The sequence below is a fragment of the Aulonocara stuartgranti genome (genome assembly GCF_965226115.1).
Source record: "Aulonocara stuartgranti genome assembly, chromosome: 15".
Taxonomy (NCBI): domain Eukaryota; kingdom Metazoa; phylum Chordata; class Actinopteri; order Cichliformes; family Cichlidae; genus Aulonocara; species Aulonocara stuartgranti.
In genome coordinates, this window is record NC_138951.1 from 20,205,646 (window position 1) to 20,223,772 (window position 18,127).

Sequence of the window (18,127 nt, forward strand, 5' to 3'; positions counted from 1 at the left end):
TAATAATAATAATGGATACTTTATTGATCCCCATGGGGAAATTACTTGTTTTTCTCTGCATTTGACCCATTCACTCACTCTCTGTATAAAAACAATTAGAGGTCTGCAACTATTTTTTGCTACAGTCCTTCTGTCAGTCACACATGATGAGGAGAGCACTATTTTCTTTCTATCAGTCGTTCCCCAAAGAGAGACATGACATCCAGGCTGTTTGTCAGCCCGTTAATTAAAAGGCAGGTTGTCATGACGATAAGCGCGCTGTAACAAATTAATTTTCTCTCTGTCTGTATGGGTGAATGGACTCTGCCCGCCTTGTCCTCTTCCCTGAAGTGAGAAATACCCCAGGGAGAGTGAGTGTGTAAGTGAGTGAGTGTGTGTGTTCATGTCTGTGCACATGTATGTGGCTCTGCACACATACGTGATCCCCAGAGGCCTGAGCAGATTGCTGTTGATGATGACTTTACCTGCATGACTGAGTTATGATAGCACACAAGCACAACCCCATATTCCCACACACACACACACACACACACACACACACACACACACACACACACACACACTCAAATAACTCTGGAAACAAATTACAGTAACAAATATACAGAGCAACAGAGAATGTAGGCTATTAAACTGCTATTTTTAAGCTAATTTTTTTTTCTTGTCTATGAAATTGACAGATTAGCATTATAAAGATGTTGGGAAGTTGGTTTCTTTGCAACACTAATGGATTCTTTTTTGAGAAGAACAATTTTAATCAAGTTATTTTTCAAATGATCCAGATTTGCTAGAAAATTCGATGGGTCTTCCTTTCCCTATCCAATTCCTCGCCACCAGATTTCATAAACTTTGTCTTTTAGTTTTTGTATACTTGCTAACAGACACCTTGGTTCTTACCTTAACAGAAGAATGAGCCGAAGGAAGAACACCTTACAGGGCCAGACTTTGTAAAAGGTGTTAGGTTTCTTTGTATTCCATGATTGTACAAGAGATATAGGGACAGGGCCATGGTACTCAGTGAACCCTGAACAGAAAATCTTTGGGTTACAGTAACTTCGGTAAGCACAGCGATGGTAGTGGACTGAACTCTGGCCCCAAATATCCAACCACCATCTGAACTGAAAAACCTATCAGCCAGTTGTGTTGTTTCACTGACACACAGACGCAAGTTGACATTTATCATGGTTTCGGCTGATAGGTGTATGTCCTTGTTTTTTTGTATTGTAACAAGTCTGACTTGGGCTGACTGCAGTTATTCTCAGATGATGAGGGCAACCTGACTGCAACACTTCTCTTTCCAGTAAGGGACTCCACTTGAAGGGACTTGAAGACAGAAACTGACTGCAAGTGGTTCTGGTTCTGGCAACTACTGTTTTCCCTAGTGTGACTATAGTATTTGTTTACTGTAATGTGAATTAGAGTGGTATTTGTTCAACTCCTCCAGTGGGATCAGCTAGAGACACTGATCATTGCAGCCATCTGTGAGGTTGTGAATCCTTAAAATAAACTGAGTACAAGAATGCAAGTTATTCTTTATAATCTTTTTATAAAAGATTTCAAGATCATTTCAATATATCTGTTTCCTCCCCTTCCTACTGTTGCAGATATGCACCATCTGGGAATCCCTGTGCTATTGTATTGATATATCATAAAAGATCAGCAGAACCATCAGTGGCAAGCGTAATGTAATCCAACAGACAATGGGGTTTATGGTAGCTTTTAATCCCATCCTGAGTTATGTAAAGACCCAGAAGATCTATAAAACTATAAATCTAAACTTCCATATCCACTGATACATATCAGACAAGTGTTATCAATATGTCTCTCTGGTGATAAAAACTCGTCTGTGCTTTGAAAATGTTAGTTATTTCATTTCTTTTGTTGTTAAAACATCATTAAAACAGTCTATTGAGGAAATTAGACCATGTAGACATTATACAGAGAGAGAGAGAGGTAGAGGTCAGTTGCAGAAATCCTAAACTCAGAGTGACGGCTCTGAATGATCTGTGGGATAAACAGCACTCAGTCAAAGTTAGATTATGTTTAATTCACTATGTGCAGGTCAGAGAGAAACGAAGCAAGAAGAGATCAAAAGATTTTAGGAATGAGAAGTTGAGAAGAAAAATTGAAAGTGCTTTTGAAGTAGGATAGTTTTGAGTTAGAATACTGCCCATGCAACCTTGACCCAGATTGAGGTAAAATAAATCTGTAAAACACGCTTGCAAACGAGGCCCAATTACTGAATCATCTCTCCCTTTATCCCCCCGTCCTCCCTTCTCTGTTTTACATTCCATTCTTTTATTCTCCTCCATTTTTTTTCTTTAAAGTTTTTCTCACATCCCAGTCTCTTGTATTTCTGTCCTTGTTCAGCCCATCCATCTTATCTACAGTGACCCAGTATCTCCTTCTGTTTCAGGATGTGTACTCCAAGTCCACTCCACTCCATGGCCTTGTTCTTTGTATTCCCTGTCGGTAGCCTTTCATCGCTCTACCCTGCAGCTATCTGCAGAGCCCAAGAGAGACCATAAGAAATAAGGCCACAGTTTAAAACATCTTATTGCTTCTATACCAAGTGAACCTTGTTTGCTCAATGGCCCTGTGTTAATTTCAGAAAACAAGATAAATGCGATGTCCTCAGTTTGGAAAGGTTTTTGCTGCGTTTCCTTTGGGAATTACGAGTGTGTTCAGACAAATTAATAAAGGCTTAAGATAAACCTGCGGAGCTGCATTTAGTTAATTTCTAAAGATAAAATCTTTGGCCTGAACACAGCACGTGTTAACATTTCAAAGAATCAGGGTGTTTTACTGGGTTCTATTGGGAGTATTTTGGAAATGAAATGTTTGAGATAATTTTTATCTCACTAAATCTCAAAAGAAAATCTGAACATCAGGTTGAAATCACTCACTGTCTGGTTGGGTATGTTCAGTACGTGTTAACATGGTAATCATAAAATAGGAACAGATCTGAATACACTAGTGTGTAGCTCTTTATTTGTTTTCTTCTTTCCACTCTTTGTTTGCTTTTTGTTTCTGTCACACCCTCGCTTCACCTTCCCTTTATGCTGGACTTTTTTTCTTCTTTTGGCAGCATGTAGAGTTTCCATAGTTACTCCCCCATCTACCATTTCAGCTAGGGAACAATACCAGTACCTACTGGGGAAAAAGTGTTATCCTTTTCCCCTGGAGAATTTGTACCCAGTGGCAGACAGAACTGCAAATTGAAAGTAAACCCTAGAGGGAACCAATTGAAATACCAATGATGCATTCAGTAGCTCTAACATTAGTTTCATGGCTGTAAGTAAAGTAAAAAAAAAAAAAAAAGCTTTTCTTTTTTCACTTTAACATTTAAAACCTGAAACTAAAATCTGCGTATCTGCTTGTCGTGGATCATTATGGTGTGTAGAGACCAAAGTTTAAATAGAGATGTTGCAAATTCATTACAGAAAAATCTAATTTATGAAAGGTCATAAGAGCTGATCACATGTCTCATCCTCTGAATGACAAGCCACCAGGAACAAAGGACGATGGAAGGTTTTGAAGGCCGTCAGAGAATGTAAAGGAATAATTCATCAACGTGAGAAATTTTGTCTTGATGTCCAGCTGATTTATCTTCAAAAGGCACTTGAAGGTGGATCAGCTTGCTTGCAATATCCAATAAATCAACAGTTCCTCATACAGAGTCAAAGGCTGGCCCGGCCTTCCTCTCCGACCCCCCGTGACCTTTAGTTTGTACATCAACTCATTGATTGCTACTAACCGAGTGGAAAATGCTGCTAAGATCCAAATGATTTTTTTTTTCCGGTTGATCTGCTGCAGATTGGGGCGTGTTAGGGCAGGACTGCAGCCAGATGGACAGAGACACAATTGTCCCTGAAATGAGCTTTAAATATTTGAGAAGGTGAAGAGGTGCATCACTGAGAAGGCTGGGGTAGTGCTCCTCTAAACTAGTTTTTGCATTTGACATGATTATTTTTTCCCTTTTTGGTGCTTCTGATTTGTTCTGCGTGCTTAATTCAATTTTTTGTAGTTAATGTTGTTTTTATATTTAAGACAAAGGGAAAGGGAATACGCTAAGCACATAACAGTCTTTAAGAAATAGATTACTCATATTTTCATTTCTTAGAATAGCATGACTCATCGTCTACCTTTGCAGCGTGCCCCTTAATTAACACTGAGTTACTGAATCGAGATATTATAAGGTGGGTAGTGATGAAAGGGTTTTGGAAAAGAATAACTTTATTTGTGCTGTGTAAGTAACTAGAAAATATCGTTATGTTTAACTGGATTTTATCTACAAGATTGATGTAAGTGGTAGGAACTCACAAACTCACTTTTTGCAGATGACCCTGTTGCATATCTTATTAAATCTGGCCCAGATATCTGCATCCGTCTTAAAACCACTACATCGATTGGGTTTTAATCCAAATATAGAGTACATAGAAATGTACTATGTTCACACTGGCACGTGTGCAAGCCAAAATACTTTAACCCAATGCAATGACTTTTGTTTGCATGTGCATGTCTCTGTGTATAGTGCAGAATACAGTGTGTAGTATTTAGTTGCTGTGCTTTAGCAACCGACAACATATAACTGCGCTGTACCAACTAAACTAATTTCCCTTTTCCTCTGACACTTTCTCTAACTTTTTTACACACAGGCACACACACACAAACGCATACATGCACACACACACACACTAGTTTCCCAGTTGTTATCTGCTTTGGCCAGTAAGTCCCATAGCTCTTCTATTAACATTCAGACTGATAAAGCCCTTGCAAATCACTCCCACTGCACTGCATACTGACTGGCCTTAATGGGATGAGGCATTGTGTAAATGTGTGTCGGTGTGTGTGTGTATGTGTTAGGTTTTGCTGAGGTATCTGGATCTGTGCTCCACCCTGAAATTAGCTGCTCATTCCTCTCTACAGGCATCATGGTGATGATTGCTTCCCACACACACGCACACCTCTGATTGGCAGTAAGGCATTTAAAAAGTGCTCGAATCTGCATCACCATTCCAACAAAAGACTTGGTTAAAATGACAAGTGGCAAAGAAATCATGCTGAAATGTTAAGTGGTACCTCTGAACAGGTATTTATATGTGAGGTCTGACACCGTGGGATGAATTTATGGGAAAATGTGAATCTTTTTGCCTTTTTCAGACTGAATCAAAGAGCTGTATACATTTCTGAAGTGGCTCCCCCACCACGGCCCTCTGCATTACAAAACGCAGTAACTTGTGGGGAAGTGTTTGCTTTCCAGGCGAACTGCTCCTAAAAGCAATGTCATCATCTTCATGACGTTGCAAAGTTAAAACTAACCCTCGTTCCGTTTCCTTATCTCAGAGAGGAAAGTATTTTAGAAAAAACTGTCAGCTTGAGGCAAATTTGCTCCTTTTCAGCTCTTGGCTCTGGGACTGAAGCTATCAATCCTGAGCTCTTTGGGTCTTGGAGTTTGATTAATAGGTCTGCATTTGAGAACGGCTCTATTAGTGCAGCCTAGTGAGGGTGCCACACTGGGTGACCCTGTAGTGCCACTCTGTCATGGAGCCCTTTCTTCTCGATGCGATAGGAAAATTAACTTGTTAATCCAGAGCATGCCTGGAAATTCTTTGCTTAGCAGAGACTGATGAATAATATCTAAAGCAGCTAGCTCATATTTTAATTTAGAGCTACAAGAGTGCTGGAAGAGTGCTAAGTGCTGAATGTCATCAGCATAGCAGCAGCAGCAGAGAAACCAGTAAACAACCAAGATCAAGAGGTTGAAGGTAATAAGAAGCAAGAAAAATAAGTGTAAGAAAATACAAATTCTCTCATGCCCAAATTCCCTGCTGTGTCACATATTCACTGGATTCAAATGCAGTGTATTTGAAGCACTTTGGGCTGCTCTGCCCTTTTTACTACACAAAGGCTAACTCCAGGTACAAGTCTTGCCGTTAGCAGTTTTCCACATATAAAAGCAGATTAAATAAAGATTTAAAAAGACAATAAAGAACCAGGCAAACGTCAAAACTTGCTGGTTTAACTGTTCAGCTGATACCCGTCCATTTACGTCAAGTAATTACGGATTATGGTCGGCTACTTAGCTCTGTGCCGCGTGTGAACAGCAGTCACCCTGACTCATGGTCTCTCCCTGATATAAAGAGGAAAATAAACTCACCGTGTCCGTCTCTCTGTGTCATGTCACCCACTGTGTGCACAGAGATGTACTTAGACCAACACAGCTGTTCCTGCTGTGCCTCACAATTAACATTATAGCAGTTTAATAGCACTACTTTAACTGAGTGCAACATTAAATGCAGAAAAAGCTGGCTAATTGGAGTGAATTAGAAATGAGCTATGAGAAAGAGGCCAATCAGTACTGATCTTTTTGAGACAATACAAACAGCAGTGTGTTCAGTTAATATCAAACAGTGTCGATGAGAATGCTGGATAAATCTCAGCATATGGCAATAGGCTGTAGGGTGGCACTGCAGTGCAGGGAGTTGTCGCCTCACAGCAAGATGGTTAGTGATGGTAATGCCAGGGACGGGGAGAGATGAAGGCAGCTGTGGTGACCCCTAAAGGCAGCAGGTAGAAGAAGAAGAGTTTAAGTTTCAGTATCGGCATTGCTATGTGACTAAATTAATAAGTGTAGTGCAATGAGCTCTTTTAGTGTAGTTTCATTCCTGCAGCTGTCATCTAAAATTTTAGGGTTGTATGTATCTGGATGAGCAAATGACAGCACCTCTGTTTTGGCCTCAGTTATTAACTCATTCACTGCCATTGACGTCTATAGCCGTCAATTGCAGTGAATGAGTCAATGGGTTTAACTCATTCACTGCCAATGGCTGGCAGTGAATGAGTTAATACGCACAGATATATGCAGCAGCAATGCACTCTCACTGCCCTAAAGCACGTTTTTAAAGCAAAGAAAAGGCTAGCGTTCGGGATGTACAGAGATTTCTTTAAAGAACAAGCTACACAAAGCCAGACATCCATTCTCAGTGCAGCTCTCCTCAGTTGTAACCTGAGGCGGTGGAAGGCAGCCATGATTTAAGGGCTCTAATTAAGTTGCTAACTGTGAATCTATCGCAATTCACATTTTCTCTTTGGCCGTAGGGAAAGTACGCTAGATTTTAAGACGCAGAGGAAGAGATGTACAGCAAAGGAAATCGAGAGGAAAAGGAGAGGTAAGAGAGGTCGTGGCAAAGATGAGATGGAGGACAGTGAAAGGCTTTCCAGAGAAAACAACAAAGAGAACTGGGCCAAAGTATTGGCCTCACCCAGCTATAGAGTACAAATGAATTGGAGTGCTTCCTGACATAATTTTAGAGGAGCGTGAGAGGGCACTGCCTGGTGTGACATGCTAATTTATGGAGATGTATTGCTTTTTCTGTTTTTCCAGGTTATAGCTTGGCACCACAGAATTAAAACCTCTGTTTTTTGGCTCTGCAGAATTCACTGGAGGGTTAGAAAACTAGCAGGCTATGATTTGTTGTTTTGCAGCTGGCCAGGAAATAGCTGTGGGCGTTAGAGGTTGAATGATAAGAGCATTGGACAAGACACCAAGAGGATGGGAACATGTCCTCCAATGCAGACTATTTTAATTCACAGTGGCATCGTTTTGTAATGACTTGTTTTCTGGGCTGAGGCTTTGGATCTTTATTTGTTGCATGCAACCCTTGAGCCCCTAGCTATCCCCATAGTGAACTTAAATGTAGTGAACTAAGTTGGTCTTGAAGCATATATAATGTAATGCACGACAATGCTCTGGAGTCTTTGGGGTAGGGAGGCTAATCACGTTAGCATGATTAGCACCAAAGGCAGCAAAATGGTCAAAATCAGAACTAGACTTTCAAGACACACATTGTGTATTTTTGAAGGTAAGAATTTGTTTGTTGGAAAACTGCAGAGTGCACCTTTGAGGTTATGGTTAGCTTTAGATTGAGTTGGAAAGTGGACAAAAGTGAAGTTTTTTTTCTTACCTGAGAAAAATAATAACAGTCTGGCCACAGACGTTCTTTCGCTTCTGGATATAATCAGAACTGGAACCACAAACATCATAAACCTTTTCAGAGCGGACTCTTTCTCCTGGCAGTCTTTCCAAACAACCCGTACTTGTTTTTTGCCTTTCTAATGGTATCATCATGAGCTAACTGAGGCCTGTAGAGTCTGTGTAGCACTTGGGTTTTTTGTAAAAAAAAAAAAAAAATTTTTGCATGGGTTGAATTTGCTGGAAAGTCCACTCCCAGGAATGTTTTGGCATTGTGTTAACACACACCTGAATGCTGCAGACCAGCAAACAGCAAAAATGTGCTCACATTTGCTGATAATCAGATAATCAAGTACAGTGGTACCTCGCTATAACAATTTTTTGTGTGTGCAATTTTGCATGCTGTTTTTTTTTGTTTGTTTGTTTTTTTACTGTGCATTGTGTTCTGCGTCCTGATTGACTGTAGACCATTGTCAATCAATCTCATGCGATGTTTCCTGTACAGAATGCGTTCAGCTTGTCAAATTTACATAAATCTTTGATAAATCGAACTTTGAGAGTGTTTAAACAAAAGAGAAAAGTGTGAAAATGTTCATGTGTGTCTGAGAAAAGTGTATAAAGCATGTAGTGAGGGGTTTTATAGCCTTAAAACATCTATAATAATTGTAAAAAATAAAGTTAGCTACTTCACGGATTTCACCTATTGCGGGTTATTTTTGGAATGTAACTCCCGCGATAAACGAGGGACCACTGTATGTCTGATTAGTAGCCCCTGGCTGCTTTTTACCCTTTTAATTGCTATGGAAGCAGTAGGAGTGTACATAATTTTTCATAGGAGTACAACAATTAGGAAGAATGGCATTGCTTTGTTTCTAAGAAGGCTTTCAAATGTATCCATAGTGTTTTAATAAGCAGGACCTTGTCAAACTTTACCCAAGTGACCTGGAATCATAGGTTTTTGAAACTTAAGTCAAAAGTGAAACAGTGATAAGTTACCGTTTGGACTGAATGATTAATAGTCAAATGTAAGTAGTGTGATATAATCTGTTCTGTTTAACAGAGAGATATTACTGGGATTAAATTCTGCATGGCATAATATCTGCCCCTTAATGAATATAAAAGGGGAAATGTGAGGCAAGGAAATTAATTTAAAAAAGAGTTCCTGTTAAACAAACAAACGCCATCCTATCACTCCTATCAGAGGTGGATCATGTTGGCTCATCTTCTTAACTTATAATGAAAGTTCAATATCGGCTTTAATACGCTGATGTAAGCCTCATATAATCTCTGAAAGTCCTCTAGTTCTAGGTCACAGTAGCAAATTGATTAACATTTACAGCTTGGTTTTTAAAGAGAATAACCAAACGTTTTTCAGTGTGCTGCACTCTAATATTACTGTTTGGTATAAAGCGTGGCTCATCGGCACAACATTTTATCAAAAGCCAGCATGTCGATGAGAAGTGAGAAGCACCGCTGTGACTGTTCGAGAACTGAATTCAATAAACCGAGACTTTATATTCATCCAGAGTTTAATATGAACCTTCATACCCCTCGCTGCTGTGGAAATGAAGCCCACTGAGATCACAAAAAAAAGAAAAACAGGCAACAGGGAGAACTCTGTTATCATTTTGGATTAGACATCTTGGGTGAAAATTTTCTGCAAATTAGGACGAAAGCCAGCTGAGGCGAAACTTTGACCAGTTGTACAACGTTTTTATAATATTGCACTTTATGTATTCTGTAGTGCAAAGACTGCATAAACTAAATAATGTGTTTCAAAGATTAGAGCTAATAAGTCCTATTACATGCCATGTGAGAAATGGGATGTAGAGCATGCTGTTGTCAACAGGGCCCTGGAAACTGAACCACTAGGACATTTGCATCAGTAGTCAAATACAACAGTAGACTCAAATAGTCTAAGACAGATGCATTGTTCTGTATGCCAATGGATGGATGGAGGCCAGTTTCCAGTCCCAGTACAGGAGGGGACTGGTTTCCATCAGAATAGCGATAACAAAGTGTTCCTCCACAGGTTAATTTAGTCCAAAATGGAGCAGAGCCGGATCTCTGACTCCAAATTATTGAGTTTATGAGCATTAATACATCATTTCATCCACGCATTTGTTCACACTGTTTCTGCAAGCAGCCAACAGCAAAGAGTCAGCCTTTAGCCCCATTCACACAAAATTAGTCTCACCAGGAGAACACATGTGCTTTAGGAAATAAATCACATGTTTATGCTCACATAGGACAAGCAGCTCTGTGTTTTACTTGACGGCGACATCTTTGGTCCCTAGCTACAGAGCTAGCATTAATATTAATAGACTGTTAAGCATCTCATCTATCTCACCACCCTTCGAGATTTCACTCTTCTAATGGATGTGACCTGGATCTCGCTGTTGATAGGTCTCCATGTTGTTTGGCTACAAACAACTTTCTTTTGTAATTACCAGAGCAGCCTCTTTTGTGTAAGAAAAAGCCAGGAGAAAAACATTTAAAAATAAAGTTTGTGTTAGGTTTTGTATTGTTTTAGTCTAAGTGCTTTTTGTGTATAAATGAACTGCTGGACTTCCTTACTGTGTTATCTAGGATGAGGGGGGGTCTACCCTCTTCCTGACCAAGGATGTTTGCTTGTGTGCTTTTATGACCCTTTGATCAGCAGTACCCCCCCCCCCCCCCCCCCACACACACACACACACAGGCAAGGTACTCTTTGTGTGTATGTAGACATCACATGTTAATGAACCTATGCATATTCATGTAACCTCAATAAAAGGACAGTGGTACGGGAGAACGGACGAGAGCAACTGGGGTCAAGTGGAGGAACGGCACTCTGTCCGGTCTCTCCCGTGCACGAGTAACATGAAGAACTTTGCCTATTTGTGTCTTGCTTAGCAGTGTAATTATATTGTCTTCAACGTTCCAGCGGATGGGTTCAAGCTACAAACCTATCAGTTTGCAAAAGGGAAAAGGTCATCCAAAACAGCCTCATGTTAATTTGCACCAGACTATTAGTGTCTGACTAAATGTGGAGGGTAATTTTCAGTGGAATTATGATTATTTTTTAATTATGGCACCGATTACCTTCACAATTATTACAAATTATTTGAATTCCCCAGGTAAAGACTACCACTACCTGATCTCTTACAGTGTTTAATCACACAAATACAGTTTCTGGATTGTTTTTGGAAACCCACAAAGATTTGCTCACAAAAACCAACAGGAACAGCTGGACAAAAACCACATGAACAGATTTGTAGAACTTACCAAAACAGTCCTACAGTTTTATTGTCTTTTCTTCAAGCCAAGAGCACCCAGAGTAATCACATTGCTCTGGGTGCTCACAAGAATCAATGTGAACGTCTGTGAAGCAGATTTTTCACCATCATTTCACCCAGTGCAAATTTGTTTCAGTAGCTGTTTTTAAAACTGAACACAGAGACTAAAACTGTTTCTTTGAAACTGGTAGTAAAATGCTTTTTAGTACTCTAAAGCTGGACATTTTAACACGAGAGTCTGAGGATTTCTTAGAGTCAACGTCAAGTGGCCGTTAGAGGAACCACACGTTAGCTTTATTTTTTAGCCCTGAAGCTTTGTTTCTAACATGCATTGCATGCTTTGCTAAGAATGAAAGAAGTGAGATTATTCATCCAAGCACAGAACTGATTCAGTAATTTAAGCATAGTGTTATATTCATGACATTTGTTAACGGTACTGCACAAAAAAAGGCCGTAAGTACTAAAATGTGTGATTAATCAAATCAGCAATCAAATTAATTTCACTTTGATCTGTAACAAATTGAAGTGATTTCCGTGTCTTCTTTATATTAGGGGACAAGTTTCAGAGCTTTAATCTCCAGCTGTCACCTTAGAACTAAACAGCAGCACAGAGAGCGCGTTCAGCGATAAAATAATTAACTTGAACATAAATGTTGGTTTTACCACTCTGTGCACTAAATCACCAGGTTATTTTTACATCATAATTTGATAACTTATTTGATTGGGAATGGTGGCACTCACAGGGATCTTTCTGAAATGCCCCTTTTTATGTGGGCACACCCAGAGCCTGAAGCAGAAAGCCCTTCTTAACAAAGAAAGTTGAAAGGCACCGTTGGGGGTTTTAGGTTTTGTCTGGCTCTCTTTTGTTTTAGACTCCCTAACATGGATTTGGTGCTTCTTGCAGCGGGGCTTCAGGGGGATTGAGGTGGACAGGGGCGAGCTGGAAAGGTGTGCGTTGTCTCTCAATCCCACCCATACAAGCAAAAGGATTTACTGTTCATCACAGGGTTTATAAAGGGACTAAAAATATGGATAGACAGATCAAAACTACGGTTGAATGATAGGCGGCGGAGATGAAGGAATAGTGTTTGACTAAAATGTAGCTTAAAAACTTAATCCAAAATATATGTGTGTGTTTATACACAATCTCAGCGGTGTGACAGTGCCAATTAAATTTTTGCTGGGAGCTGACCCCCAAATTAATCAGGGTGTGCAGTGATGGGATGTTTTCTCACCATTCCTGCTTTCTGACAGTTGCCAGACTCTGTGTTCGCTGCCTGATGCGGCAGTGGTCGTCCCTGTGTTTGGTTGACTTGATTAAATCTGTGGTGTAATGGGAAACAAATTATGGCTTATGCAACATGATGAGTTGAAGAAGGGGGGCATAATTAGTATGTTCATCCACCTCTTTAAAGAGATGTGTGGGTTTGTCTCTGTGTGTGTGTGTGTGTGTGTGTGTGTGTGTGTGTGTGTGTGTGTGTGTGTGTGTGTGTGTGTGTGTTTGTGCAGCACATCTCCCAATCCACACTCCTTCTCCTCCCCCTTCTTCTCATTTGTTGGATGTCTCCTCTGCTTCAGTGTGTGTGTGTGTGTGTTTGTGTAGTACATGTGTCCATATGTAGTTGCTGTAGGGCCGACATCCCGGTGTGCTTGACAGTGTAGTAAATAGTTCATATGTATTCATGAGTAGTTACTTCAGGCACCACCACCAGAGTCATCAGTCCTTGGTCTGAAAGTGATCTGTCAGTGGCTGTAATGATCCAGCACACACACTTACATGCACACACTCCCAGTTGCAAGGTCTTCTGTCCTTGTCAAGCACGCCAAGGTTGGTAACTCTCACATATGGCCCGAGAGCAGACGCACCTTTTTTTTGTTTCCTGGCAGAGAACAGGCTCCAACAAGTTTCCTTTTGACTGACGGGTAAACTCAAAGAATGATGTGCTGCCAGGTGAAGACTGTGGGAAAAACAGACATGTGCATAAATATAACAAACGGAGTGTAACGTTTGGTTTAATTTTAGTGTCATTAACATACCCTGCTCTTTATCTATTTAAGGAATCTATTTGTAAATGCCTTCAGAGTGAAAATCGGTTGAATAGTAATTACTTTTAAAAATAAGATCAAACTTTCAGGAACTGTTTAGCAGTCTTCAGATTTTTAAGGAGTTTGGTTTCTAAGTAAGAGTTTCAAGATGGCTTTTTAAAGACTTTCTGCCTGTTTAGTGGGAATGGGTGTTGTAAGTTTGCGGGTATGTGCCCAAGTTAAAAGTTTTATTATGTTACTCATTTGTTCTGATTTGCTTTATTTTTGTCATGCATTTGTTCGTCATTCATCCATCCATTTTCTGTCACTTATCTGAGTCCGGATCACGGGGGCAGCAGTCTAAGCCCATACCTCCCACTCCTTAGTGACCTCATCCAGCTCTTTTGGGAGTGGATACCAAGGCGTTCCCAAGCCAGACAGGAAATGTAATCGCTGTAGTTGTTCAAGACTGAGGGAGCGGGAGATTGACATATGGATTAGTTCAGCATCAGCAGTGATTTGCACACTATACCAGTCTGGTGTGGTGCAGCAGAACCAAGCATGAAAACTAAGCTGTCAGTCTATGTTCTTACGCTCACCTATAGCCATGAGCTCTGGGCAGTGACCAGAAGAATGAGTCTGTGGATACGAATGCAAGCGGTGGAAATGAGCTTCTTCTGTAGGGTGTCTGGGCTCTATCTTAGAGTATGAGGAGCTTAGTTATTTGGGAGAGGCGCTACTCCTCCATATCAAAAACACCCAATTGAGGTGGTTTGGACATTTGGCTAGGAAGCCTCCCGGGGCACCTCTGAGGTGAGGTGTTTCTGGCATGTCCTAAAAAAATATTCCATACAGTGAAAATCGAAAAATGTCACACTTATTATTGTTTTTGCGTTTAACATACATTTCTGTCTCCTTCTGCTTCTGTGTTTGTGCAGTGGTATTGGTAGGAACTGGCCATGGGCATCGGGTGGTAGCAGCATCCTGGCAGAGTATGGCACCCTGCATCTGGAATTTATGCACCTCAGCAGACTCTCAGGAAATCCAGAGTTTGCTCAGAAGGTAACAGACACAGAGACTTTTAAAAGATTTTTTTTTGTAATAAAAAATATATCTAAGCAATGAAATATACCAGTCCAGAGTCCAGATAAAGATGAGTATGTAAGAGTATTAGTTCTTTATTACATAAAGAAAAACAAAAATCCTAAACCGGAGATAAACAGTTCACATTAATTGATATCAATTACATCTTAGTATTGTTGTGTATAGATATTTAGTAAAATTAGCCTGCTAACTAGCTAGTCCCTTGTATAATAAAATATAATGTGCATATTTTGCAACTTTTGAGAATTTTAAGAAATATTTATGTTCTTTTTTTCTTTCTTTTAATATTAGGTAATGAACATCCGTAAAGTACTCAATCGCCTGGAAAAACCTCAGGGGCTATACCCCAACTACCTGAATCCCAACAGTGGACAGTGGGGCCAACGTAAGTCCTGATTCCCAGTTTCACAACCTGTATTTTGTTCTTTCTTCCCTTTTTATTTGTATTGCTTACATGTATGCTAATATTGCTTTAAACGTTTGTATAGTACTTTTCAAAAACAGTGTTACAAAATGCTTTACAAAAAGAAATAATCCACACAATAAAATATAGTTATACAGCAGGGAAAAAGTAATAAGAGAAGATGAAAGCTCAAAGGATAATTTATGAGGGGGGGGGGGCTCAAGCACCAATTAAACCTCTGTGGACGTTATTTTCTGGGATAAATCCAGTCAGCCATTCAGAGGACTATTTAACATCTACATTTGAAATCTTTTCACGCTATTGCAAAGGCTTAAAATCAAGCTAATTCCTGCTATTCACCAATTAACTTTTAACCGCTGAATACTCTCACTAGGTTGGATATCTAATGAATGTCTAAATGGCACTGGCTAAAAACAAGTAAAAGTTCAAAAATGATGTGGTAGACGTCTATATTGGCTACTTTTAAAAACATATGTGACAAGTCATTGCCAGTTTGACTGACCAGTCAGGCCATACCGCCACACGTGTGTGGTTCACTGAGCCGAGAGGTGTGCTGTACGAGGATTTGAGGCAAAATGGTGCACTGTTTATTTGCAGTTTACATATCAGAAGCTGTGCAATAAACTAAATATTTTGGATATAGTTATGAGAGAGCTTTATATAAAGTCAACGTAAGATAACAAACTTTGGGAATCCAAGTTGTTTTGATTGCATCATTGAGAAGCTGTTTTGTGCACATCCAGGATTCTTGCTCCATATTTTTGGCCGTCGTTAGATCTTTCTTTTGTTTGTTTGAAGTACCTACTTAAGAGAGTGAAAGTGCACAAGCATATCCTTTGTTTTTTTTATGTAGAATTCATTGCTGCAGCCAGGGCTAGTACAAAAGTGACTGCCTTAGAATGATTTATAGGTTTAGTGTCTTTTAGACTTATTGGTCACTAATTAGCTAACATACACTATTGTAGGTCCATTAGCAGCACCACAGTGCTGTCACGTTCTTTATAGGCACAAGATGATGCTAAACATACTCTAAACTTAAACTTTAGATGCTTCTTAAACCCAGTTTCACAAACAGTGTTAGATCTGTGAGAGTTTTTGAGAGTAGGCATCCATGGTTTCAAATAGCCTCGATACATGTAGTGTTTTATGTCCACTTTAAAGTTCCTGCCTACTCACCAGATGCTACAGTCAGAGTGTGCCAGATGTTTCACAGATGGCATAACTGCATCCAAATCAAAGTTGCCACTCGCATGAACTGTTTGCGTTTGTTTGTCTTGACACAATAAAAAGGCAGTAACGTTTCAGTCCCAGGTTTCCGCTGGCTAAGCATCACCAATCACAGCCAACACCCTTCACATGTTGAACTCTTTCTTTCTTTCTCATTTGGGGATTTAGCTGCCCCCCAGTTCTTCCATTAAAGCTTATTTGAGATATGAGTGTTTCGAAGGCTGCTTTGAGTACTCTGGGCCATCCTTAACATGTGGCGGATAAAAACTGTGTTAATCTTCTCGGGTTCGTTCACTGATTAACGAGAAAGTAAACATCTCCTCTGTGTGCTGTAATGCTCGACCCTTGAACTTGTCGGTTTTCTTGCTAGTTTATGCCTTTGCTTTGGACAATAATTTTTATGCGTAATACTAAAGTACGTTAATCAAGCGTTCCTGTTGTGTTTGCACATTTTAAGATTTATCTCGGGCACAAATGCAAGACTGAGTCATAACTTCCTCCACAGAATAAAGGTGAAATGGATCAGTGTGTAATTAAAATGAAAATTGTGGGTTGAAATCTTTGGGTTAATAATTAGCGAGACTTTGAGTCTGGTATCAGAAATATTAATAAAATTTGCATTTATCACTTGAAGAATGTCAGCAAGGTTAGATCGTTTTTATCCACAATGACAATGACACACTAATGCATGCAAATTACAGCTCGTCTAGATTACTGCAGTGTACTTTGTGTCGATCTTTTAAAGAAAAGAGATCTACACCTGCAATTTGGACTGACTAAAACCAAGAGATACCATCTTATTGTAGGCATTACTCTGTCTTCAGCTCAGATTGACACTTTGAAAGGGTGGCAATTATTTTTCTAATTTTCTGTGAACTTACCACCATTTATTGTGCATTAATGATCCTTTACCATAATTTTAGATAACTTCTCTTTAAACCGTACCAGAGCATGAATGTCCCCTCCCCTCCTTATCTGGGCCTGAGTATACTTAACATGCCCCCCTCTCTTTCTTTCATGCACTTTGCTGTTTAATTGAGGCTCTTTTTGACAGAACTGACAAACTTTCCTCTTAAATGTTGGCTTATAGATTTGCTTATTACTTACTGCATTCATTAGTGTTTTGTGCTTAGGTTGGGTATACAGAGAAGACTATTAATATGACTCGTAACCTGAAGCATGCGCTGCTTTATTGTCATTTTTGGTTCCAATGGGGACCATAATTTACTAAATGGACATGGTGTTGGTTTCAGTGAGGCTTTAAACTCACAATTGAAACCTTGAGTTCATCAGCAACGTGGATTTTACGGTCCGTTGACGCCAAAGTCACGAACACGAAGGTTTGGCTCGAATTACTCACATGAAAGCAACGAAAGCAAACCCTGAGAAAAGAAGCATCACAATAAACAGTGAAAATAACTGCTGCTGGTAGCGCTTTTACTTTGTAACCATTGTAAACTTCGGAGTATTGAGAAACTTGGGCTTTATGTTATCTTAAGGATCTGCACTTTCGCCGTAACGATTGTCACTTTCATAACTTTCATTCAGATTATTTCACTTTCTTTGTTTTTTGTTTTATCTGTCTACTTATGTCTTACCCAGTTGTGTTTATCTTAAATGATCCCTATGCAAATGAGATTTAATTAAAGTTTACCGAATGAAAGTTCTGTATAAATATTATGGAGCTCTGTTAACAGTGACTGAAGATAAAGAGTGCTAATATTTGTCCGTTAAACAAAGTTGATATATGCTGTTTCAGTAGTTAAACAGGCTGACAGAATGATCCAATATTAGTTTAAATTAGCTTAATAAAAATGTGTTAAGTTGTACTGCTTGTAGCTGTTGTGGAGCTTTTGTTAGGCCAGGGACACTCAGGAAGCTGGAATGAGTCATGCAGAATTACCTATGCAGTAATCTTGATATAGAGGATTAATACATGTTGACGCATTGTCCCCCAGTCCCGAAGTTTGTTCCAGAGCGGGGTATCTTTAAACTAATTTGCCACGCCTCTCCCTTAGTCTATTAGATAACCCTGACACCACTCTGTGACACATTTTCCTAAATCCAGATAGGAAAGATGTCAGTTGGGGCTCAGAT

The 18,127-nt window shown here is 39.6% G+C and overlaps 1 protein-coding gene across 1 annotated transcript in view; it reads left to right on the plus strand.

The window, feature by feature from the left end:
- Positions 1-18,127, plus strand: part of man1a1 (mannosidase, alpha, class 1A, member 1) — a 165,103-nt gene that overhangs the window by 125,520 nt on the left and 21,456 nt on the right. Inside the window, exons 6-7 of the mRNA XM_082504948.1 lie at positions 14,214-14,337; positions 14,671-14,764. Coding sequence (XP_082361074.1) covers positions 14,214-14,337; positions 14,671-14,764 — 218 coding nt within the window. The remainder of the gene's footprint in view (positions 1-14,213; positions 14,338-14,670; positions 14,765-18,127) is intronic.